The sequence below is a fragment of the Arachis ipaensis genome, chromosome B6 (genome assembly GCF_059453495.1).
Source record: "Arachis ipaensis isolate K30076 ecotype BB chromosome B6, ASM5945349v1, whole genome shotgun sequence".
Lineage (NCBI taxonomy): Eukaryota > Viridiplantae > Streptophyta > Magnoliopsida > Fabales > Fabaceae > Arachis > Arachis ipaensis.
In genome coordinates, this window is record NC_142441.1 from 148,273,706 (window position 1) to 148,298,838 (window position 25,133).

Below are 25,133 nucleotides of genomic sequence, written 5' to 3' on the forward strand. Positions count from 1 at the left end.
CACGCACTAAGCCACACTTGTGTATGTGATTAAATAAATTAATTTTAACATATAAAAAGTTTAATGTGCTAATCAGGAAAAAAGATGACAAATTATAAATTATAAACGAGACGTAATTGATATTTCGAAAGGTTTTCATGGAATCCAACGTTGAGAGATTGCTGCCTAAGAAATCCACATGTACGGCGTGCCAAGAATAAAATAATAACATTAAAAGTGCATTTAGTCAGAGAATTAAACTTTATATATAATTATATTATGCATAAAACTTATCTATAAAATTTTCCTCAACATATGACGTAACTAAACAGTAAATATAACTTAATATTTTAATAAATAATTTTACAAATACATGTTAATAAAGAACTCTTTCAAATATTTAATCAAACATGGAATGCAATCATTATTAGCTCTATACTTTTAGGAAAAAACATGTGAAATGATTTTTTTAATAAAATAAATTAAAAATAAATAAATATTTTTTTAAAAAAAATTTGAAATACTCAATGAGTACCAACACATAATTATGCAAGTTATTAATAATATTTATATAATAATATAAATGTTAAATATATTAATATTAAAAACAAATTATTTTTTTAAAACAGGTATATATATATATATATATATATATATATATATATATATATAAACTAATTTAAAAAGTATAAAATCTTAAAAATATAATATTAAATTGATTAAATAAAAAATATTAATAAACTAAGTAATTAAAATATAAATTAATCACATAATAAAAAATAATATATATAAAATTACTATTTTACATAATATTTTATATTTTTTTAAACATATAATTCATATATATATATATATATATATATATATATATATATATATTTTTTTTTTTTTTTTTTAATTTTGGAAAGAGAGTTAAGGTCACTATTCATTCCTTTCTACATCTGTCCGTGAGTTTAACTATTATGGTACAATCCTACGAGGATCACGAGGATAAAGTGATCTCCTCACCTATGGAATAAGCAACACATAACTTATATCGATGAAGAAGCGACCATGGCTATGACAAAATACTTACATGTTCCAAGAACAACTATTTCCATTTATTTTCATGTATAATGTTTAAAAATTATATAAAATATCAAGAATAAGTGATTATTAATATTTTTAAAACACATTAAATGTACTCTAGGTATTATTTAGATTATTTTTTATTAATTTAATATTAATAATAATTAATTATAATAAAAATACATCAGGAGTACATAAAGTTAATTATTAAATATTTTTATAAAAAAATTTATGTCTTAAAGTATTCAAACTATAATATTAATGATTTAATAAATTAGAAGAGAGAAAAATAATAAAAATTGAGAGAAAAAAAATGAGTTCTCGTTTTAAAATTTTTTAAATAAAAAAATAGAAAACTAAAAAAGGTTTGATAATTAATTTTATTTATTTTTTATGTACTTCTATTATAATTAATCATTGTCAATATTAAACTAATAAAAAATAATCTAAATGACACTAGAAGTTCACCAATATTCTCAAATTGGTACATAGATGAAAAGTTTAATGCAATAATTTATTGTATGAATGTAATGTATGACAAAATTGCTTATTACTTGCCTCTAACAATGACATAAAATAAGTTGGAATATTGTGGATTGTAATAGTAAGGTATTGTGTAAAATGGCCTTAAGAGTCAATGGGTACTGGTTAAGGATATAGAACTCTGTGTCATATCTATAAACAAAAATTACAGCCAAAATAAATCTAAAATAATATATCATTAAAAAGTAAATAAAATATTTACACTTCTTTTTCAAGAGAGAGAAGGAATTACTTATCCAAAACTAAGGGCCTCAACTTCCTTTCAACTTCAGTATTTAAGTTACCAATAAGTTCAATCACTATTCCATCATTTTTATCATGTGAAAACAAAATTATCAACACATACAACTATATATACACACATTGATAATTCAAATAAAACTCTTCCCCATCACAACGGATAATGAGTTCAACACTTGGACGGAATTTACAAAGAAATACAACTCCACGCAACATCAAAACACAAACATGTAATTTTCTATATATTGTAGTCCGACTTATTATGAATCTAATAATTTTCTATATATTATAAAATTTTTATGATCTAAAAGTCTAAAATTTAATTTTTGTTAAACAAAAAAAATAACATAAAGGTAAAACAAAAAAAAAAGAAAAAAAATCTATACATGCAAACATGCTAAAAAAGCTATTCATGACTTAAACTTTTGAAAAAAATAGTATCATGCATATAATGACAAGTAGTACTTTTAATTATATTTTACCTAGTATATATCTTTTAATATTAAAAAAAAGAGAAAAATAAAAGAATAGAGAATTAATGAAAGGAGAAAATATAATATAAGAAATACCTTTGTCTTCTTACACTACAAGGAATATGGAAAATAGCAGTGGTTTTTTCGACCGATTAGCAATTTCAGCAGTTAGTGAACCACCCTAATTTGTGACGCGTGATTTGGTGGCGGTTCAAAACTGCCGCAATATACTTCTGCCAGGATTAACCTCATATTTACCGATGGATGTAAAATCGCCGTAATTTGAATTTTTTTTTTCAATTTTTTGCGGCACTTCCCAACATGCTGCAATTGTTGCCAAGTATTTTTTAAATTTGTTTTCGGCCGTTTTAAACCGCTGCTAATTATTAGCTTTTCTTGTAATTATTTAATTATCTTTTCAATAAAAATTAATTATTTTCTTAAATATTGCACATAAGTAAAAAGAGACAAATTAAATAATAGAGAAAATTTTACTCTCCTCCTCTTAAGAGATGCTAAAATGACACTCCCCTCCTCTCTATTTGTAAAATATACCTACCTTATAACTTTTAAAAAACCTCTACTTTAATCCATTTTAAATTTTTTGTGTAAATTAATGTTAACTTTATCCATTTTTTAAGAAAAAAAATTATTTTTTACAAAAATACTCTTTAATAAAAATTTTACTTTTTTGTGATTAAATTTTGTTTACTAAAATACCCTTTAACAAATTATTTGTCTACTAATTAAATTGTATTTTTACCAAAATATTCTTTTAAAATTTTTTTAATGATTAAATTATTTTTTTCTAAAACACCTTTCAATAATTTTTAATTATTAAATTGTGATTTTACTAAAATTTTTGTTAACAATTATTTTTGTACTTTATTATTAATTTTTCGATATTAATATATATTATTTTAACATTAAATTAAAAAATCTTACCACTGTTAATATGTATAACAATTAATATAAATAAATAATTTATTTCATAAAACTATTAAAAATTATTAATAACTTTATCAAAACTTAAAAATAAGCCGAGATGAATAAATCCCAAATTTAAAAAATTAATATCTCATTCCTTCACATCTTTATAAAACAAGTTCTTTAATAATTAAAATATTATTGAAGAGTATCTTAAGAAAAAATAATTTAATTATTAAATTTTTTTAAAATATTTAAAAAATATATAATTTAATCAATTGAAAAATAATTTGTTAAAGGGTATTTTGATAAATAAAATTTAATCACAAAAAATAACATTTTTGCTTTGTAAAAAATAATTTATTTTTTCTTAAAAAATGGATAAATTTAATGTTAGTTAATACAAAAAAATTAAAATGAATTAAAGATGATATTTTTTAAAATTTACAAGAAAGAAGAGTATATATTTTACAAAGGAGAAGTCTAGGGGGCCAGTAACTTTGTTAAATTCTGGCTAGCATGTAACCAGCAAAGAAAAGTGAGCCATTGGATAAAATCTCACACCAATCTCACACCATTAAAACCATCATTGATAGCTATTTGATGACTACAAATCACAGAAGTTGTTACCCCTAATATTTCTCTTTTACAAATAAAAGAGAAATGAGTGTCATTTTAGTATGTCTCCTAAAAGAGAGTGAAATTTTCTCTAAATAATACGAACCGAAGAGTGTATAATTTTCACCAATTTAGATGACTAATAATTAGAAAGCAATCAACAATAAATAATTATCTGGAGTTAATTATTTGCAAACAAATTACAAACTAAAGCTCTTCTCCCATATCCCCCAAATGCTAATTACATACATCTCAACTTTTATGTAACACTACATATAACACTATATACATGCTTATATCTATATATATATATATATATATATATATATATATATATATATATATATACACAAGCTATTGTTTAACACTCACCAGCCACCAACAACAATTCAACAAAATACCCTATATATGAAATGAAAGAAGGAACAAAACCAGAAGGAGTGAGTTCATGGCATGATGAACATAATAATGAGAAGAATATGCTGCATTTGAGGAATAATAATAGTAATAAGGATATGGGTAGTCATGTGGCCCAGAAATTACATTAGGTTGTCCTCCTGATGAGCCTGATGATGAAGGAGAAGAAGGGTTCTTTGGCGGCGGCGGCGGAGGAGGAGAAGGAGAAGGAGGAGGCTGAGGCAACGGTTGCGATTGCGAGGGTGGTGGATAGTTAAAAGAAGGTTGGTGTGGAGCAAAGGGTATTTTTGGAATTGTTGGTGGAGGAAATGATGTTAGAAGTGGTGGTGGAGGAGGGTTTGATGTTATGATTAGGGAAGGTGGTGGTGGTGGGTATGATGTTAAAAGTGGTGGTGGTGGTGGTGGAAGGTTTGGATTTGATGTTTGAATTGGTGGTGGTAAAGGATTATTATTATTATTTGAATTATTTAAGGGGGATGTTGGAGGATTATTATTATGGTTTGAATTTGATGTAGCAAGAGATGGAGGGGGTGAACATATTGTTGGACACGTGGCACATTCACTAATGCAATATAGATTTAAACCCTCATCATCATCATCAACTTTGTCTTCAAATGTTACTTTGGCTAACAAAGCAAGAACAATAATGAATAAAGATAGTAAAGGTGTTTTGATGAATTCCATGTTGTGTTAATAACTAATAAAGAGGGATGAGTTTGGAAGAGAAACAAGGAAGGAAGGTATGTATGTTCATATGGCCCTAGTGAAATAATGTGTATATTAATTTGGATTACTATGGTGTGTGTTATAGAAACAAATAAAGTGATGAGAATGAAGTAGGTTATTATAGTTATATGTGACTTTTTGTTGGGAACTTTGATTCTATATGCTTGCTTAAGGACAAGGTGTGTTGATGCATGGCAGAAAAGCATTAATTCTCTTACTTTCTTTCACTTCATAATCAAGTATCAGATTTAACTTTAGGTGGATACTATAATGAAGACTTTATAATTGTCTTCATGTGAAAATATTCTCTTTTGACATTTGAATGATAGATTGAATTGTTAGATTTTAATATTTATAAAAATGTTGTCTTTGTTTAAAGTGTGGCTAAATAAATAAATCACATTTTTTAACAAAGCATCTTCATAAAAAGATGTTTTTGCCATCTTCATTTGAGTAGTTGCCTTAACTTTAACCATTTTTTATGAGTATTTCCTTTCCTTTTACCTTTTTGTTTAGTAGTCACATGAGTTTTTTTTTTTTCCTTAGATAAATAACCACTTGAACTAAGTTGATAGTTAGAAATGAGTGGCACACTTTATTATACATTTTAAATATTAAAATAAATGTTTTAAAAAATTAATGTTTAAACATACACATTTTTTATAGTATTTTTATTAATTATTTTAATACTAAAAAATAAAAGTATACAAGAAAAATGTACACAAAATTAAATTAATAATATGTGTCACTTTAAAAATTTAATAAATCAAAGATCAGAGACTAAATTAAATAACTTCTCAAAAAGTTTAGAGAGGAAATTAGGAATTTATTAATCTTATTATTATTATACCTATGGACACTACTTCGCATTGCATCTTCATGGTAAACTACCAAATTGGTAGGGGAATCCGGAGGAAAGCTTCTTTACCAATTTACCCTTTCTTCTTATACCTTTCCCCAAACATAATCTAACTTTGCTATTGGATCAACCTGGGGTGCCTTTATTAGTGTTATATATATATATATATATATATATATATATATATATACTTTCATATGATAATCAATTTATATACTTTACTTTGAAAGCTAGTATTCTTACTCAACTTTTTACTTGTCATTTCCACACACAGATTCTCCTTTGAAAGAACGCAAATGAATAATAAAAAATGTAACTTTTCAACATAGATTAGTCAAGTAATTAACTCATTAGTCTGTTTAAGTAAGTGTTGGGAATTCGAATCTCGTTTAATGACAAATCTTTAAATGGAATTTTGATCTACGACGGATTAGTCCTTTACCTTCGTTATGATTAAAACATACAAAACTCAGTAGAAAATTGATTATAGATTTTGATTTCATAAAGTCAAATTTTTGTGTTATGTTATTTTTTTAATTGGTTTATGCTTATCTCGGATTTAGTTAATATAATTTACTAATTTTTGTTATCTTATTGCATTTTAGAATTAATATTCAATATTTTGTGCTACGCTTGCTTTTTTTTATTATCTTTATTTACTAATTAGTAGTGAGGATTTTGAGTAAAAGCCACAAGATTTTGGGTTCAAACTTCATCAGTGTGATATATAAAGGATAATTATTTAATTTCCCATCACATTGAAAACTTCAAATTACAACACATCAATTTTTGTATTCCATGGCAACTAATTCCTAATCAAACGAGGCCATTTTTTTAATGGGTGACCTATAAAAAAATTTGTAAGAGCTCGTTGAATGTGTGGAAACTAATGTTGAACCCACTTAAAAATTTTTGTTCCCCAAAAAAAAAAAAAAGAATTCTCTACATGCATATACATAACTAACTAAAAGAAAAAAACATGCATATACATATGAATTTTGAGGAGTAATATAAGCCAACAAAATATACAAAATGTGGCATGGCATGCATATGATTTAAATATTGTTGATGACTTGTGTAGGTGAACGAGGTGGGAGTAATGATGTTGCATGATAGAAGTTGCTAAAAGGAAGAATATTGTTATGGCCAATTGATTCATATCCAAAGTTTCTTAAACGATCCAATTCTGGCACTACAACTGTTCCAAGATTTGGCCTATCTTTTTTTCTTAGCTCCGAACATTGCAATGCCAATTTAGCAAAGCTTAGTGCCTCTTCAACTGGCCAATCATTTATGGAAGGATCAAGAATATTAGAAAATTGACCCTTTTCAATTGCCCTTTTAACTTGATGAGTTAACCCTAGTGGAGGCTTAGCCGTTATTATTTGAAGTAACATTATTCCCAATGAGTATACATCCGATTTTGTTGTTAGTTTTCCGGTTTGTTGGTACTCCGGATCAATATAATGCATGGTGCCGGCGGCCGTGGTCATGTAGTATTGTGTCACGGAGTCGGCCACGGACGGCGGCACTAGTCTGGCTAGGCCGACGTCACTTATTTTGCTTACGAAATTCCGGTCGAGGAGAATGTTGGCCGGTTTAAGATCTCGGTGCACGATTGGCTCCGGTTTAGCCTGATGAAGAAAGAGTAGCGCGGTCGCTATCTCGGCCGCTATTTCAAACCGTTTTGGCCATGAGAGAGGAGGGGTATTATTTTTTCGGATTAATCTATCTTCTAAGCTACCATTATCCATGAATTCATACACTAAGCATCCATAGTCAGGGCAAGCACCAAGGAGAAGGACCATATTAGGATGCCTAATGCTGCATAATACCTCAACCTATATGAGTTTGGGCAAGAACAAGAACAGAGCAATTTGTTACAACTTTTTTTTTTCAAAAAAAAAAATAGGCTAATATATTAGTGAAAATTCAGTTGCAGTCGATTTCATATGAAGTTAATAACTGAGAGCCGTTAGATGATTTGACTGATTTGACTAAATTTTTATGTTCTCATCTATAAACTTTAATACAACTGCACGTGAGTTTTCACTTAATATATAATGACTATTCAAATAAAAATGATTACAAGTACAACAATTTTTGTATAAAGATGATATTGAAATGTAAACACTCGTTATATCAAGTAGGTTAATTAAATATATCAAACCATCTATTGAATCTTACCTATTATCTTTGATTCGTTGTTTATGGATTATTCTAAGAAGAGTGTTAGGGGCCAGTAACTTTTGTGATTTATAACTATTAAGTAGACATCAATGATGTTTTTAATGGTGTTAGATTTCATCCAATGGCGTGAGATTACTCACTTTTCTTTTACTGGTCATGCTAGTCAGAATTTAATAAAGTTACTGACATGTAGACTTTTTTTTATTCTAATTATTTTCATGAACTACCTATTCTTATAACGAGAAATTCCTTTTTCTTTGAAATTATTGAGATGAAAATATAAAATTAAATGTGTGTAGTAGATATATACCTCTTGATGAAACTGTCTCCTGCCCTGTGAAGCATCAGGTCTCAAAATTTTGATAGCAACAGGGGTATGATCAAGTTGGCCTTTAAAGACAGGTCCATATCCACCTTCACCAATTCTCAATGATAGGGAGAAATTATTAGTAGCTTTTTCAATGTCCCCAATGGTGTATTTCCTGTACCTAAAATCCTTATAAGCCAAAACATTTAAGGCCCTCTCTTTCTCTTCTGCCTCCAATTTAGCCTTCCTCTCTGCTTCTGCTCTTTTCTTTGCTTCTTCTTCAGCCATTTTCATGGCTTCATCCGCCTTTTCCATCGCCGCCTTCGCCTTAGCCTTCTCCTCCTCGGCTAACGCCATGGCCGCCTCTTCGGCTAGCCTAGCTTGCTCAATCTTAGGCGCCTCTTTCAATTTCCATTGATTAATTTCTCTAGCCTGACAATGAATTGTAGTTTTGTTGAGTTATTTCGTTAAAATAATACTAGACAAATTTTATTTCACTATTATTTTCATTTGATTTATATTTTTATTTTAATAACTTTCATTTGTATTATTTTTTTTACAAAATCTCAAAAACAAAAAAATACAAATACAAATACAAATCAAATACACCTTTAACTATATATATCTATCACCTTATTTTGGGCTGCAATTGCTTCTTTGCAAGCTACACTGTACAAGTCCATAGTTTGCTTCAGCATTTGCTTCAATTGATTCATCTCAGCTTCAACGTCACTCTGCAAATGAAAGTATACATTGCATAATAACATAGTTTAATTATTAATTTCAGAAGAAATTATTTAATATTGGTACCATTTTGTACATTTTACAAATTCTTATTATCTCTATAAATAATTTAGAGTTAAATTATGTGTATTCATATATTGTATGGGACATATTGTGTTCCCTTGCACATAATTCACAATTAGATGATATATGTAGATACACATATAGGTATAACTATTTTTCATCATTTTGGATAATACTTAAGGTAGTATTTGGAAGAGAGACAGAGATTGAGATTGAAATAAATTTTAGTATTGTGTTTGGTGTAAACTGTAAAGTGAGAGACAGAGACTGAAATAAGAATGAAACTTTAATTTAATTTGCACAAAAGGTAAAAGTTAGAATTAATTAATTGAAATGTAAATATTTTAGGTATAAAATATTATTAAAGTTTCAGTTTCTGTCCCCAAAAATTTCAGTCCCATATGTCCCTATTTTTTGGAAGGACTGAAATACTGAAATTTTGAGGACAGAGACTAAAATTTTAATACCAATCTCTGTGCAACAAATATGATACTGAGTCCTAATCTCTCAGTCTCCGTCTCAATATTTCAAAACAAACGCTACCTAAGAGATCATTTTCAGTTTTTCCTTCAAACAGTTTTAAAAATAAAAAATACTCAAAATGAAAACAAAAACCACTAAATTTTTTTTTTGTTTATTTTTATTTTTTTGTCTGACATATTAAAAAAAACAAAAAAAAATTATAAAAAAAAAATATGAACCAAACATATATATCCAAAATTTCTATAAACATAATATGATATAAAAGGGTAATTGATTATGAACCTTTTCTCTTTTGGATCTTGAGCTTTTCAACGTTTGGGGGGAATTTGTGATAGGAGAGATTTTGTCGGAAGAATCATCAATGACCCAATTATTAGAAGGAGAGTAATTGAAGTCAAAGGCTTTTGATGATTCATCATGGGTCATTGATAACCTTTGTCGATAACTAGTTAGGTCAACGCTCTCCGCCATTGAATCCAACCTTGAAAATCTCCTTCTCATGTTATCATTCGTTATTCTTTCAGATCTACTACAACTGTTGGTGCTTAATCCTCTAATCAATTGTGGTGGTACTAATGATGCCCTATTTTTCATTCAACCCAAATTAATTAAATCATATAAATCAACAACAATCCTATAAGAAAAACCCTAATGAATATAATGTTGGTAACAATTAAAAAATAATGGTGCCAACCATTAACAAAAAATAAAATGTCATCCGTGTGACATATGTATTCACACTAGATCGAAACTAAACTTGTATCCATGCAAGATGTCATTCGTGTGACAAAAGTACCCTACGTGACACTCTAACCCTTCAAAGACAGGGTACTTTTATCACACGGAGGGCATCTTGCATGAGTACAAGTTTAATTTCGATCTAGTGTGGATACATATGTCAGCGTTTTCATCTTTTATGGATACAAATGGCCATTTATTCATATTTTAAAATAAAGAAATATATCAATATGATAAATAATTTTGAGGTCAAAGAAAAATCTGTTGGCACTCACCTCAATTTTTTGTAACTTTTTATATATAAAATATATTTTTTCTTTTTTAAAATAACTATCTTTTTTATCTTTCGAGTTATTAAAAAAATTAATGTGTTTCAATTAACCAAAAAGTAAAAGCGACGTTTATTTTAAAATGGAGGGAGTATATACACTATTCATGATTTTCATTTTGTATCAAGAATCATTGTTGAAGAGTTAGGAGCACATTTTATAGATATGAGCATGCATTGTTACATAAAATGTTTGAAAATGATGATGACAAATAGGTTTAGTTATGTCGTAAAATTACTTATATCAAAAGCTTAAATTGATAGAAGAAAATAACATAAATAATTATGTCTTTAGTATTTTTTTTCAATTTAAAGTTTTTTTTTATATGTTTAACTTTTTTATAGGTGTTTTTTTATTTGTCTTATGCTATTTTTTTTTTATTTTTGGGGTCTACCAAAATTTAAATTCTAGACCTTTTAGATATAGAATTTTAATATCATGTCATGAAATCACTTATCCCAAAAATTTAAACTAATAAGAGAAGACAATATAAATAGTTATATATCTAATAAGCTATATATATTTATGATATTCCTTGGCACCTACCTTTTATTTTCCAAGTCATATTGAAGAGAATCAACACTAGATTGTCTTGGTGGTATTGCCCCAATCAATGGGTGTGTTGATGCTCTTGCTGCCACTATCTTTCCCTTTTTAATTACATACACTGATATGTATTCCGGTGCTGCTCTCATTACACCTGTTGCTACTTCTATGCCTTTCACTTTCCTGACATTATTATCATAAATAATAATTAAGAAACCTTAATCAAAATTATTATGAATTTTATACGATCGTATAATCACATCTTTTTTTTTAAATGACTATTCATGTGGTTTATATAAAAAGTTATTATTTACTGATATGACATTATATGATTGAATACACGTATGCAATAAAATTAAATTCAATTATTATTTCGGGGATATATGTATGTATGTGAACTTAACTTGCTTGATGACTTAGTGAATTGAAGAGAAAGAGATTTTGCCAGAGTGTTCTTCTTGTTGGAGCCGGTGGGTGCACCAAGAACAAGGGTATGGACACGATTCCTTTCTGCATATTCTATTATTGCTTTAACTGGATCACTATCATATATTACAGCTTCTTTCATCTTTAGCTGAATTCAAGTGCCAACATCAACAAACACTAGTGAATTCTTCAAGCTTCATTTGATTAATAATAATAATAACATTATTTTAGAGTTTACTATAGTTTCATCACCTAATTTTAAATTAAATTTCTATAATATAGAAGTTTGTAATAAAATCTTTATATATTATATATAATGTTTAATTAAATATTTATAGTTTAAAAATAAAATTTAATTTAATGCACTTATAGCATACAAAATTTTATACAGTTATTATTTTTAGATTGGTGACTTTAAAAATTGGTTACTTTGGCTAATGTGACAAAAAGATGATTGGATAATTATATAAAAAAATTTTATAATGTTAATACATTAACATTAAATAATCATGTTAAGTATACATTAAAATCAGTCACCAAAATATAATATACATTGATGAAATATAAAATATATATTAAAAATAAATTAAATTATATATATTTATGTACAAATAAATTGTGAATGATGATTTTAGTATGTAAATAATATTCTTTTAAAATTATATTTTTAAAAGTATTGTAAGTAAATTTTCATATTCTACTAATATTTTCCATAGAAATAAGAGAAGAAAACAGGTATTATATTTATCATCATTTAATTCACTGAGTTGATTAAAGATGGTTTAAACAAAGGGACCTAATTATAAAATATTTACATATTATAAGGACTTGATGACTAAAACGATTTACCTTTTGTATATAATATGAGAGTTTGATTACATACTTGCATGTAACTATAGGTACTTAATTAAAAATGGTTGAATGAAACTATAGTAATTAATCAAATGGGTAATTATACCTTGAAAAAAAAATAGATAAAGTGTGAATTTTTAATAGAAGACTCAATTACATACGACTTTAGGATGACACTCTTGACGCAATTGATTGAAAATATTTTCTAAATCTTCGTCGTCAGGTGGGAAAACATTCTTGCCCTCTGCATTATTCACACATAATCATCAATTATAATATGTTAGTCTTTAAAGAAAATTATATATTTGTAAAACCACCAATGAACCCTTTAATTTGTCCAAGAACCAAGACTTACCAAAATACTTGTTTGATCTCAAATTAAACGACTATATTATGTGTAAATTAAAATTAGTCACTAAAATTAGCTTTTAATTAATATAAAATATATATTAAAATACAAATATATATTGAAATAAATTAAATTACATTTGTATTTATACACAAATATATTAGTGACTAATTTTAGTGACTGAATTTAACGTATGAGTAGTATTTTTGCAAATTAAAACATGTAGAAGGAACATATGCAATAATGGTTTACCATGAAAAAATTAAATAAAACTGTTGTAATAAACAAACGTAAACTTTTTTTTTTTACCAAAGATATGAGACTCGAATCCGCAATCTCTTAATTGAATATGGGGAGACTATGCCATTTGAGCTATTACTCATTGACAAACAAACGTAAACTTATTATGCAAGAATGATATAATATTAATTCTTGAACATTATATTCTTCTAATTCATAATTAAAATAAAAAGAGAGAGATATATATAAATATATATACAAGCTAAGAGGGTACCTACGATGAGGAATTTCTTTATCCTTGACATGAACAGCAATAACGATTGGATTATCAATATTCTCAGTGGCCCAACGAAATGCATCAACACTGTTCTTATCTTTGTCTACAGCCACCATCGTTAATAATCGAGGCATGTTGCTGGTCTATATGATTGCTTGTCGCCGTTGCTGTTGCTGCCGCTGCCGCCACCACCACCACTTGCTCCGAAAAGGAGGAGGAAGAGGAGGAGGGGAGGAGGAGAAGCCTAGCTAGCTAGCAAGGTTCGTTGATTCCTTGCTATCTGTTTTGGAAGATAGAAAATGGAAGCAACCCCATGCAAACCCTAATTCGTGTTGCAAAAAACCTATGGATACAGTTAACATGTCAATTTCATCCGCTAAATTTTGGGTTTAATTTAGACACTTTGACCAAGCCTGACTTGTTTCTAACAGAATAACATTATATACATTGCATAATTAATTCATACTATATCATTTTCTTTTTCTTATATTATAGTTTTTCTTAATTCTTAACGAGTAATATTATATGATAATATAATTTATTATTTTTTTTATCAATATTTAGTTAATAAAAATATTTTTATGTTAAATTTTAATTTTTAAATTATAAATTTTAAATTTTAATAATATAAAAATAAAATATTAACAAATATTAATACAAAATATTGACTCTAATATTTTTTAATTTCTTAATTAGGTTTATATGGTATAAAATGTTCTAATTAAGTCTCTACAGTGTAAATAAACTCTTCAATCAGATTCTTAACTTTATTGGTATGGCTTACAAATTGTCACAATAAATTAAATAAAATATTTTGGATATTTTTTCTAGATTAGATAATAATAATAATAATAATAATAATAATAATAATAATAATAATAATAATAATAAAACATCAGTTATTTATATAAAATATATGTTAAAATATAAAATAAATATTAAAAATAAATTAAATAATATATATAATGACTAACTTGATAGCTGATTTTTAATATACACATAAATTTTTTATAATAATATATATACTCTAACAAATAATTATTTTGATAATAACGTAAAACAACTATAGATTTTTGCTGTTAGTTATAACTTAGTGACATGTGAGTCATAAGAAGCGAAGGAAAAGAGTGCTTTTAAAAAAAAAAACGGTTATTGAATTGATAAAATTAAATATTCAAAAACTTAAAAAATTTATTATAATTATATTTTAATTAATTGTTTAATTAATTTTTAATAAAAATCGAATCGGTTAAACTAATTTATTAATTTTTTATTTGAAATCGACTTTTGTCTGAGCCGAATCGGTTGAAAAATTTGTTTCCTGGTCTTTCTGATTGAACCGGCCAGTCCGGTTTTATTTCTTACCTCCGTTACTGCGATATGGGAAGAGAAATCGCAACGAAAACCCTCCGTTTTGGGAGAAATCAGAATCAAAATAATCGTTTGTCGAGAATCAGAAGAATAATAAGGAAGAGATGTCGACGGTATACGTTTTGGAACCGCCGACGAAGGGGAAGGTGGTTGTCAACACAACGCGGGGCCCACTCGACATCGAGCTATGGCCGAAGGAAGCACCCAAAGCTGTCAGGAACTTCGTTCAGCTCTGCATGGAAGGTTACTACGACAACACCATCTTCCATCGCGTCATCAAGGACTTTCTTGTTCAGGGTGGTGATCCCACCGGCACCGGCACTGGTAACCCTAAATCCCTCTTTTCACCATCATTGGAATTTCCCGCGTGCTTTAATTTAGGGTTAGGTTGTTCTTCTGTGGATTCATGAATGCGCATGATTGTTTAATTCTAGGAACTTAGTGTCAGAATTGAAGCTTTGGCGATACATAATTTTCACTCTTTCTCCCAAAGTTTTCAGCTCGATTGGAAATGAGTATGTGGTTTGAGTCAGTGTTGGGTTCTTCTAGTCTTCCTGAATTTAGTGCTGATACATTGAAGCTTTGGCGATACTGTGCTCTCTTTCACTCTTTCTGCTTTGATTGGCTTTGGAATCGGGCACTAGGTTTAATTCAGAGTTGGTTTCAAGTGTTAATCGAATTAGGTGTCAGAATTGAAGCTTTGGGAAACACCCTTAACATCTTTCTCTTGAAAATTTTTAGCACAATTGAGAATGGGCATGCGGTTTAATTGAGTGCTGGATTTTAGAATTATGAATTAAGTTTTGAAATTCAATCTATAGTGAGTTGGTGACTCTGTTGACTCTCTTCCTATCGAAAGTTTCAGGGGAAAAAATGTAGTTGGACACGTGGTTTATTCAATGTTGGGCTATGGTTTTAAAGAATTTAGTGTTCGAATTGGAAGAATAGGTATTGTATACCTTGTTTTGGTGTGTTTTGTGAGTAGCTGATTTAGTATGATTTGTTATGGCCGTTTTTGGTTTGGAGTTATGAGTAGGTTGGTGTTTCAGCTTATTTTCATTTTTAATTTTTAAACAACTATTAAAGGTTTTTTTTTTTTTTTTTTTGGGGGGGGGGGGGGGATTATATTACAATGGTATAATTAAAATTTTGATTGGTATCATTTGTGATTGGTAGTTGGGTTGATATTATGCCTGTGTTTAAATTAGCTTATTTTGTGTTCATAACAGTTTATAAGCAAAGTTTTACTAGAAATTTGGGTGAAGAACATTGTTGCACAACTAAAATTATCTGCCAGAAATTTTATCACAATTTGTTTAGACCGAACAATGGTGTGGTGATGATTCAGAATAGGAAATGCAAGTCCGTCCAATAGTGGAAAGCAATGTTAAGTCATTTGGCCTGTTGTTTTTAAATAAATAATTCAATATAGCCATTAGACTGTTTTGGGGAAAGAAAGAGTAATGTTTCCTTGCCATCCTTTGTACTATATTGACTAAGATTTTGAAGGTAGTTAGATAAGTTGAAGTAGTGAAAGTTGTTTAAATGCAATGTCAAAACATTTTCTCCTTAATATTCTGGCTATTAAATATTTATATTTAAAAAAAAACACGTGTTTTATTTCTCAAATTTGATCTGTATTGAAGATGTATGTGTGATCTTTTAATTGTGAAATGATGTCTTTTTTGTTTGTTTGCAAATAATGTATTGTTTAGGAGGTGAGAGTATTTATGGGGATGTTTTTGCCGATGAGTTTCATTCGCGTCTGAAATTCAAGCACAGAGGATTGGTTGCAATGGCCAATGCTGGGCCACCTAATTCAAATGGGAGTCAGTTTTTCATTACCCTTGACCGTTGTGACTGGCTTGATCGGAAGCATACTATTTTTGGAAAGGTACTGGAATGTTGTTGTGTCAGAACCTCCTTTTTTTCCTGCAAGAATTTTGTAATTTTTTAGGGATCCGTGGTGGATGAACTCACTGTTATTTTATCTCAGGTAACAGGAGATACAATGTATAATCTTTTAAGGCTGGGTGAAGTTGAAACTGACAAAAACGACCGGCCTTTAGATCCACCTCCAAAGATATTATCAGTTGAGGTATGTTTATATTTTGACTAACATATCCAAAAATCTTGAAATTTACGTCCGCGGAAGTAAGAATTTCACCTCCACAGTTTCTTCTTGGTAGGTATTATGGAACCCATTTGAAGATATTGTGCCAAGAAATCTTCAGACTAAAGCTACACCTGTTACAGAAAATAAAGGTTTGAAGACAAAGGGTGTGAAGTAAGTCCTGTCTCCTACCTAAGAGAACCAACTTTGTAGAACTCAATGCATTGGTTTGTGTTGGCAAGTATTTGAGTCAATTGTTGCTTGATTTTAATAATTTCATAATGCAGAAAATTGAACTTGCTTTCGTTTGGGGAAGAAGCTGAAGAAGAAGAAAAGGAATTGGCATTGGTGAAGCAAAAGATTAAGAGCAGTCATGATGTCTTGAATGATCCTCGTCTTTTGAAGGAAGAAACTCCCAACAATGAAATGGTAATATGACCTTTGCTTTCGTTTTTGTTTTTCTTCTCAAGTAGAAGCCTTGCTTGATAAATTCCACATACTAATAAGTTACTGAATATTGTTGTTGTTGTTTATACTTTATGGAACTAAAATCTGCACTACATCGTTATTTCAATAATCTCGCCTGAAAGTCCATATTTTTACAAGAACCTAATGGTGTAAATGTTATATCAAATAACCACAAATATAATATTAGTTGTTTTTATGTTGCAGAGTAAAGCAACAAGGGATTTGCAGTTAACTGTAAGAGATGCACTAAAAACCAAGAAGGAAGAGCCTCAGAAAGAGTTAGAAACTAGTAAAATTGATTCCAGTGATGATGACGATGACGACGAAGACGATGGCAATGAAGCAGATTTTGATGCAAGAATGCGCAGGCGAATACTGAAAAAGCGGAAGGAGTTGGGTGACCTTCCTCCCAAGCCAAAGGTGCAAAATGGTATGTCTGTCATCATTTTTCATATCTTTATATTGTAGCTTGTAAAAATCTCAACCTTTGTTATAGGAAATAGTCATGGCTTTACCGAGGAAAGTTTCTTTGAGCTCATAACTGACATAAACCTGTTTTATTCTAATAAACTAGACTGCCACTTTTTCTTCCTACATGGCAGTAAACTTAGTAACTAGGCATAGGAAAGAGGTACCTTTGGAGACTTAAGCAGCTTGTGGTAATGTTTGTTGCAGAAAACAGATACAAGAAACTAGAAGCAATAGAGAATTGGGAAAATAGAATTAGAAAATTGTGATGGAAACCAAAATGTGGTACATTCAAGTCATAGAATTATCAATTATGTGCCACTTGTCAAAGGAAATTGGAGAAGGATCCGGCGTAAAATGTTAGCCTTAACAAGTGATGTCCTGATTTTTTTTTTTTTGAAAGAGAGTGATGTCCTGATTTTACTTTGCAAGTTGATGTCATGGTTTGAAGAGTTTAGCGTTACCATATGAAAACAACTGAGAGTTTGATACACACCATGATTGATTTTAGATCACTAGTTTGACTGTAAAATACCCGTTTGCTGAATCAACACCCTTGGAGAACATTTACTTAGTTTTGTATTTCACAACAGAAAAAATGGAAGTCACAAACATATAAAGATTATTTAAATTTAACTATCATATGGGTAACCAGGTAACAGATTAATGATTATTGAGTTGGATTGTAATTTAGGCTTACCAACTTTTATTTTAATATGCAGGAAGATCCAGTCCAGAGCGCCGGGATATTTCAGCAGCCAGGTAAAATTATCCAAATTTAAAATTCATTTTTGGTTTTCACATTGATATATTAAATACCTGTCTGCTGTAATATACATTGTGCTATAAATCAAATTTATGTCATGTTTTTGGTACACAATTTTTCTTGAGGAATAGAATCCAGGATGAACACTTTTTTCGTTCACTATGTGCCGACTGGATGCTCGCAATTTACATAATTATATCTCTTAAATTGTATAATATGACATAAAACAAGAATCCATCATTGATGATGCTCATTTATGCGTGGCAAGTGCCCGTATCTTGTTCCTTACTTTGATTGTGCGGGACAAAGCTATTTGTATCTTGTTACTCCGGATGACACACGGTTGGCAATATGCTTTTTTTTGGCAGCATGTCTCACTGAGTTTATACATGTTTGTCCTTAATTTCTTAAAAGGATACTAGTTGCTAGAGCAGCCTTGCAGTTTCATACTTTCATTGCCAGAATCTCCAGAACCTCTAAAGATTTTAGCAAAGATGTTTTGTGGCATCGAATTAAACACTTGACCACTATGGTGTAAAGCACATGGTCTTTTTTAGAGGAATTTCCATCTCAAATATGTTGTGATATTGGAAAACAATGCTCCATTGACTTCTTTATTATTTTTTTTCCCAAAGAGAGTCTTGTATCCTCCCATCTTTTCCCAAGGTCAATCTTTTCAATATATTTTCCTTGTTAAGAAGGGAGGGGGAAAAACTTTAGCTATTCACATCAGTTATAAGGGAATCTTTTATAAGTATAAACAAATAATAAAAAAAAAAATAGATGCATAAAGAAGCAGGTGACTATCAGCTATCAAGTAGATTCGCATTTATTTAGCTTCTTGATCTTGATTTGACAGTTGTTTCTTGCTATATCAGAATATAGTTAATTGCAGTTGTATGTTCTACATATGCAAGCTTGTTCTGGGGATTTTGGAATTACGCTAGAGTTTTTATTTTTTAATCAGCATGAGTTTCAGTATGTGATTGGGTTTTTCTTCCTGCCAGGTCAAATGCTTCACGGGTGGTTGATGATGATGATGATGATGATGATGATAAACCGAGGGCGGAAAAGTTGTCCTTGAAGAAGAAGGGAATAGGGTCTGAAGCAAGAGCTGAACGTATTGCTAATGCTGATGCAGATTTGCAGCTACTGAATGAAGCTGAGAGAGGAAGACAGTTGCAGAAACAGAAGAGACGCAGATTACAAGGGCGTGAAGATGATGTACGTTTTTTTCCTTTGTCTTATTTTTATTTACCATTTTTTTTTGTTTACATGTTTTTTGCTGGTGTCCAAGTGATATTGTTCTAGGTTTGAAGAACGGTGTATCAACGGGGAATTAACTTGACATGATAACAGGAAACATTTTAAAGGCTGGAAATGGGAAAATGTGTTATTGGAGTATTTTACTGTTTTGTGAAATGTGACGTGTGAAAACTTTTATGCTAATAGGTTATAGAGTATTAGAGTTAAGCATTTTTTTCAAATAATTTATTGGTTATTTTCTATGGATAAAGCATATGGGTATTTTTAATCACTCTTGATGACTAACCCTTTTTTTTTTTCCTGTATTTCTATCCTCAGGTTCTTGCCAAACTCGAGAAATTCAAAAATTCCTTATCAGCAAAGTCGGCACCCAAAGCCAGTGAATCTAGTGATGTTGTTGATGACAAAGAACTGTCTGACTGGAAAAGTGTTGGCTTAAAATTTGCCCCGGAGTCTGGCAAGGTAATTTTTCTCTTGTCGCAGAGGAGGCTGTTTAAATGTTTGTACACAATAAGTCGTCGGCCTAAGATGAAAAAGAAAAAAATGGGGGAAAAAAAGTTTACTACTGAATTGGGTGAATTTAACCACATTTTTTATCCCATTTCCAGCTTCTTATGTTTTTGCTTATGATTTTCCCTGTAAATATGTGCAGGATCGCATGTCTCGCAACGAAGACCCGAACGACTATGTCGTGCATGACCCTCTTTTGGAGAAAGGGAAAGAGAAGTTCAATAGGATGCAAGCCAAACAAAAGAGACGAGAACGCGAGTGGGCTGGGAGATCCCTCACGTGATTCTGTATGTGTGCCAACTAAGCCATTTAAATACACAAAGCTGACTGGTTTGGGAGACACAGGACACTTCCCGGCACCGGCGGAACACAATGTATATCAAGCTTGCCAAACTTAGGAGATAGTTGTCGCACCGAGTTGAGTGGACATGGTAGGTGTGGACACTCTAATAGTGGTGAGTGGTGACCGAGATGTTGCTTTACTGAGAAAGGCTCAATCTATATCTTTATGCTGCAATCATAGCTACGTTCAACTCCAAATGGTGAAAAATTTCATGAACTCTACGTGTCCCTATGAAAGCACCTAGTTTGAGTTTATTGTAATTTTTTTGTCCAATATCAAAAAATGTTCTCTAGTTTTTTTAAGATATATATAGTTTATATGTTTTGATATTGGATGTTGTAATCATCGGACTAATTAATTTAGGAGTAAGGTTTTTCTTGGACATAAAACAGAAAATTTATTAAGCTTCTAACTTGCCTGAAATGTGGCGAAAATTCTGGGTTTTGATGGTTACTATCTAAGCAAGCTAGAAGGGTACATATCTACGGACTAAGTTCTTTGAGCAACCTGAAAATTTCTTAAGTAAACAGTTATGATAGGCATTCAAATCAAAGAATCTCCTGAGATTATATGATGTTCGGGTCTACATTAATTAAACATATATTACATTTTATATAATGCAAGCATATTAAATATTATATAATTTAAATTTTAGGGAAGGTTAAAGTGTATTTTGTATGTAAAATTACATAATTTATGGAGAACCATGTGTAGGTCTTGATATAGGTATATTAATATTATAGGAAACATTTCAAGTGCACCGGAGAGTATCGGTGCACCAGTTGTTTTAATCGTTGATTTCAATTAATATATATTATATATATTTTTTATAATTCAGATCAACGGTTAAAATAACTGGAGCACCGGTACTCCCGGTGCACTTGAAATGCTTCCAATATTATAAACCTAGTTAGGTTGAAAAGTATTGTTTTCATGGTCTGTAAGGATATTGCATTTTGCAGCTTTCGTTGAAAAACGTTGTGCAGTTTTGCAACTTGTCCTCATTGTTGATCCCTACCTAACATTTCGATTTCCAAATGCACCTTATGACAACGATGTCAGAGGTAACTGGACAACCTGCGCTCAATTTAATTAGTCATTCTTTTCAGAAATTTTGACAATTCTTATTTTTATATTTGAATATTTATTATGAGAAGGAATTAGAGTTCTTTTCTCAAAAACCAAAAATTACAATTATACATCGCATATATAATAAGATGATTCTGTATAAATTAGATTTACAAAAGTAGCCATTTTTGTGGTATATTAGTTGCATTTGATTGAATGTTAATGTAGTGTTACAATAATAATAATAAATATTAGAGTAAAAAAATTAATTTGCCTAAAGGGAGATTCAAATGGCAAGGTGATTAATCTTTAGAAAAATGTTAGAAAACTATCAAAATTTATTGTTTTTAATCATTACTTAGTTATCAATGTTTAAAAATATAAGATAAATTATGTTATTGAATTATTAGACTGAAAAAACTAAACTAAAGGATTTAAATTAATGGCTAAATAATGACAAAAAAAATAATAAATTCTAATGGCATTTCTCTAATCTTTATTATCGATGATATCTTGTCATAATTTTAGACACATTTCAATGCTATTGTGCTAACACCTGGATTCACTCAGCATTTTAAGCTAAAGTTGAATTAGTCTAACTTCTCCTACTTAACAAAATAGAATAGAATAGAAAAAAAAGTTTTGGTAAAAAAATATTTTACAATAATATTTGTTATAGATTATCTGCACACCAAACTCAAAATTTTCATCCCATATAAAAGTCATCCGCTTCCTAAATGGACAATTATGATTTCTAATCAATAGTTTAGATTATCATTTAAAACTTTTGTTACAAATATTTAACCTATCACATTTTTTTAAATACTCATAAATTACTCTACATATCTTTTTGAACTTCTATACATATTCATATTCTTTTAGAATATTTTATAATTTTTTAGAATCTTTTAGAATATTCTAATTTCTTTTAGACTCTTCTAAGGCTTTTCGAAGTATTCTATAATCTTTCAAAATTTTTTAAAGAGATCTCAAACACTCAAATTTTATTTAAATTCTATATAAATACCATTAAAAGTAATATTTTAACACATATCATGAAAAAATACATTAAAAATAAAAATAAAAAATAAAAAAGTTTTGATTTAGATAGTGGATTAAAGTTAAAAATAAGTCATTATCATATAGATTTTCACTTCATTTTACATAAGTTGCTACGAAAATGTACGTATGGAGCCCATTGTAGAAAAGTGTACAACCACATAATGTATCATATAGAATAACGAATTTCACGGGAGTTTAATAGATGGTGTTTGGTTTTAAGTAGCCCTTTTTTTGAAATATAACCCCCCAAAACCTACTCAATTCTTTACTCGCTCGCATTCTTTTTTATGGTACCAAAATAGAAAATATACATTATTGCGAATAGTAAAGTTTCGGAATAACGCCCCTTTTAATGGGCATAGTTATCACAAGATAACACCCATATTAGAGTGCCCTTTTTTTCGCACTTTAAAGTGAAGTGCAATTTTATATATGAAAAAATTTTATCCTCCTTTTTTGAGAGATGCTAAAATAACACTTTTTTTTTATAAAATATATATATTTTTATAATTTTTAAAAAATTTCTCTTTAATCCATTAAAAAAATTTTCTTTATTTGTAAAATATACATTCACTTCACTGATCTTAAAAAATAGATAAAGTTAATATTAATTAAATAAAAAATTTAAAATAAATTAATTTTTTTAAAGAGTAAAGTATACTTTTTGTCCCTGAAGTTTGACAAAAGTTTCAAAAATACCCCTAAGTTTTATTTTATTTCAATTTTGTTCCAAAAGTTTTCGATTTGCATCAAATATACTCCTGACGGCTAATTTTTCAAAAAATTTAAGATCAATTCAACAACAATATCATAAGAACAACCCTCAACACAAGCAAATCAAGCATAATTTTCATGTATTATTGTTAGATTAGTCTTAAATTTTTTGAAAATTTAGCTGTTTAGGGTATATTTGATGCAAATCGAAAACTTTTGGGATAAAATTGAAACAAAATAAAACTTAGGGGTAATTTTAAAACTTTTGCCAAACTTTAAGGACAAAAAATATACTTTACCCTTTTCTAAATTATAAAATATATATATATATATATATATATATATATATATACTTTATAAATAATAAAAAAAATATCATTTTAACATCTCTAAAAGATTAGAATTTTCTCTTTATATATAACACGCTCCACAGAACAACACAACTTTTTTGACATCATAATCGACAATTAGCATGATGATGTTAGATTTATAAATAATTCAAGTAACACCTTATATGGCGACACATAAATTAGCATGATGATGTTAGATTTATACTTTGACAATTGACATGAATACATGATATATATTATATATATAATTTATGTATTATTAGAGTGTAAAAAAAATTATATTTGAAGTGTTCAGATTTTATAATTGACGTAGTAACATGTTAATAAACAGAAATTAAATTCACTAAAAATATAAGGGAGAAATATTGCCTAGCTGAGAAAAATAATTTAAAGTGAGTGTGTATATATAGGGTTTAGACTATTTTTTTAAGTATAATCATTTATCCAATGTTTAATCCAAAAATGAAACTGAAATTCTCCTCATTTCCTACGGGATTCTATCATTTTCTAATATTTTTGTTAGTTTACCACATGTCAATTTAAGTTACACATTATACATACAAAATAAATTATTATTTATATTCATAAAAGATATAAAGGCTGACAAATTTATTTATTAAATAAAAAAATTAACGATGCAACAAACGAAATTTGAAATGAATGAATGTGAGCGAGAATACGTACTCCTCATTTAGTGCTCCATGAATTCGTCCATCCTCTACTAGGATTTTACCTTCATGGTTACACCTTTCTTTGTCTTTTCTTCGTCAAAGTCTTTTCCATCTTCTACTTTCTTTTCTTAATTTCTTTCCCACTTAGTTCTCTAATTTTCGTTTCCTCTTCCAATTCATTTCTCTTTTAATTCATTCTGTTTTCTAATTCACTTATGCCATATATTTTATTTCTCTAGAATCATTAAATACCAATTTTAATTTTTTCTACACCATGAGATGAGCAACAAATCAAACACTCAAAACCCTCATATAATTGATAGTGATCAGGAGGATGATTTGATTGTTTTAGCTTATGAAGATATTTTCGAAGGAATTCAAGCCTGTACACAGAGCCTGTCCATAAGAATTTTCTCAGATTGGATCTTTTTCGTAGGTACCATGGAAGGATCTCTCTATACAATATGGAATAAACCAAAAAGATTCAGAGTATTCGAAAAATCCAGGAACCAGTTTCAATTTTTCTTTGCGAATGACTCTGATGTGACTCGAATTGAGAGGGGTTTGCC

The 25,133-nt window shown here is 29.0% G+C and overlaps 2 protein-coding genes across 6 annotated transcripts; one reads left to right on the top strand and one right to left on the bottom strand.

Moving 5' to 3' along the window:
* Positions 1-6,610: 6,610 nt before the first annotated feature.
* Positions 6,611-13,655, bottom strand: LOC107647694 (U-box domain-containing protein 34-like). Of its 3 annotated transcripts, XM_016351749.3 has the most exons (8): positions 13,396-13,655; positions 12,690-12,772; positions 11,655-11,824; positions 11,251-11,433; positions 9,920-10,220; positions 8,980-9,081; positions 8,351-8,779; positions 6,611-7,691 (listed from the first exon to the last, which is right to left on the bottom strand). In XM_016351749.3, exons 1-8 carry the CDS (start codon positions 13,526-13,528, stop codon positions 6,906-6,908), a joined length of 2,187 nt encoding a protein of 728 aa, XP_016207235.2. In that variant the 5' UTR covers positions 13,529-13,655; the 3' UTR covers positions 6,611-6,905. The 3 variants fall into 3 exon arrangements, with proteins under 3 accessions (XP_016207235.2, XP_020960892.1, XP_088347406.1); XM_021105233.2 differs by lacking the exon at positions 13,396-13,655 and having other exon boundaries at positions 12,686-12,770; XM_088491280.1 differs by lacking the exon at positions 13,396-13,655 and having other exon boundaries at positions 12,635-12,744.
* A 1,048-nt stretch (positions 13,656-14,703) lies between these two features.
* On the top strand, positions 14,704-21,133 carry LOC107605470 (Cyclophilin-like peptidyl-prolyl cis-trans isomerase family protein). Of its 3 annotated transcripts, none has more exons than XR_015885887.1 (11): positions 14,704-15,089; positions 16,481-16,659; positions 16,762-16,863; positions 16,955-17,052; positions 17,166-17,307; positions 17,551-17,776; positions 18,537-18,576; positions 19,588-19,804; positions 20,165-20,308; positions 20,499-20,808; positions 20,880-21,133. XR_015885887.1 is itself a non-coding variant. In XM_088490194.1 (11 exons), the coding sequence occupies exons 1-10, from the start codon at positions 14,870-14,872 to the stop codon at positions 20,637-20,639; spliced, it is 1,509 nt and encodes a 502-aa protein (XP_088346320.1). In that variant the 5' UTR covers positions 14,768-14,869; the 3' UTR covers positions 20,640-20,686; positions 20,810-21,133. The 3 variants fall into 3 exon arrangements, 2 of the variants coding, with proteins under 2 accessions (XP_088346320.1, XP_016162843.1); XM_088490194.1 differs by having other exon boundaries at positions 14,768-15,089; positions 20,499-20,686; positions 20,810-21,133; XM_016307357.3 differs by having other exon boundaries at positions 14,769-15,089; positions 20,499-21,133.
* The last annotated feature ends 4,000 nt before the right edge of the window (positions 21,134-25,133 follow it).

Bases quoted from the DNA above. Each gene is read 5' to 3' on its own strand.
- LOC107647694 (XM_016351749.3), bottom strand. From the start codon at position 13,528: ATGCCTCGATTATTAACGATGGTGGCTGTAGACAAAGATAAGAACAGT. The intron at 11,825-12,689 runs GTATGTAATTGA...ACTTGAATTCAG, and splicing joins AAGAGTGTCATCCTAAAGTC to CTAAAGATGAAAGAAGCTGT. The intron at 7,692-8,350 runs GTATATATCTAC...AAACTCATATAG, and splicing joins GGAGACAGTTTCATCAAGAG to GTTGAGGTATTATGCAGCAT.
- LOC107605470 (XM_088490194.1), top strand. From the start codon at position 14,870: ATGTCGACGGTATACGTTTTGGAACCGCCGACGAAGGGGAAGGTGGTT. The intron at 17,777-18,536 runs GTATGTCTGTCA...TTTAATATGCAG, and splicing joins CAAGCCAAAGGTGCAAAATG to GAAGATCCAGTCCAGAGCGC. The intron at 19,805-20,164 runs GTACGTTTTTTT...TTCTATCCTCAG, and splicing joins TACAAGGGCGTGAAGATGAT to GTTCTTGCCAAACTCGAGAA.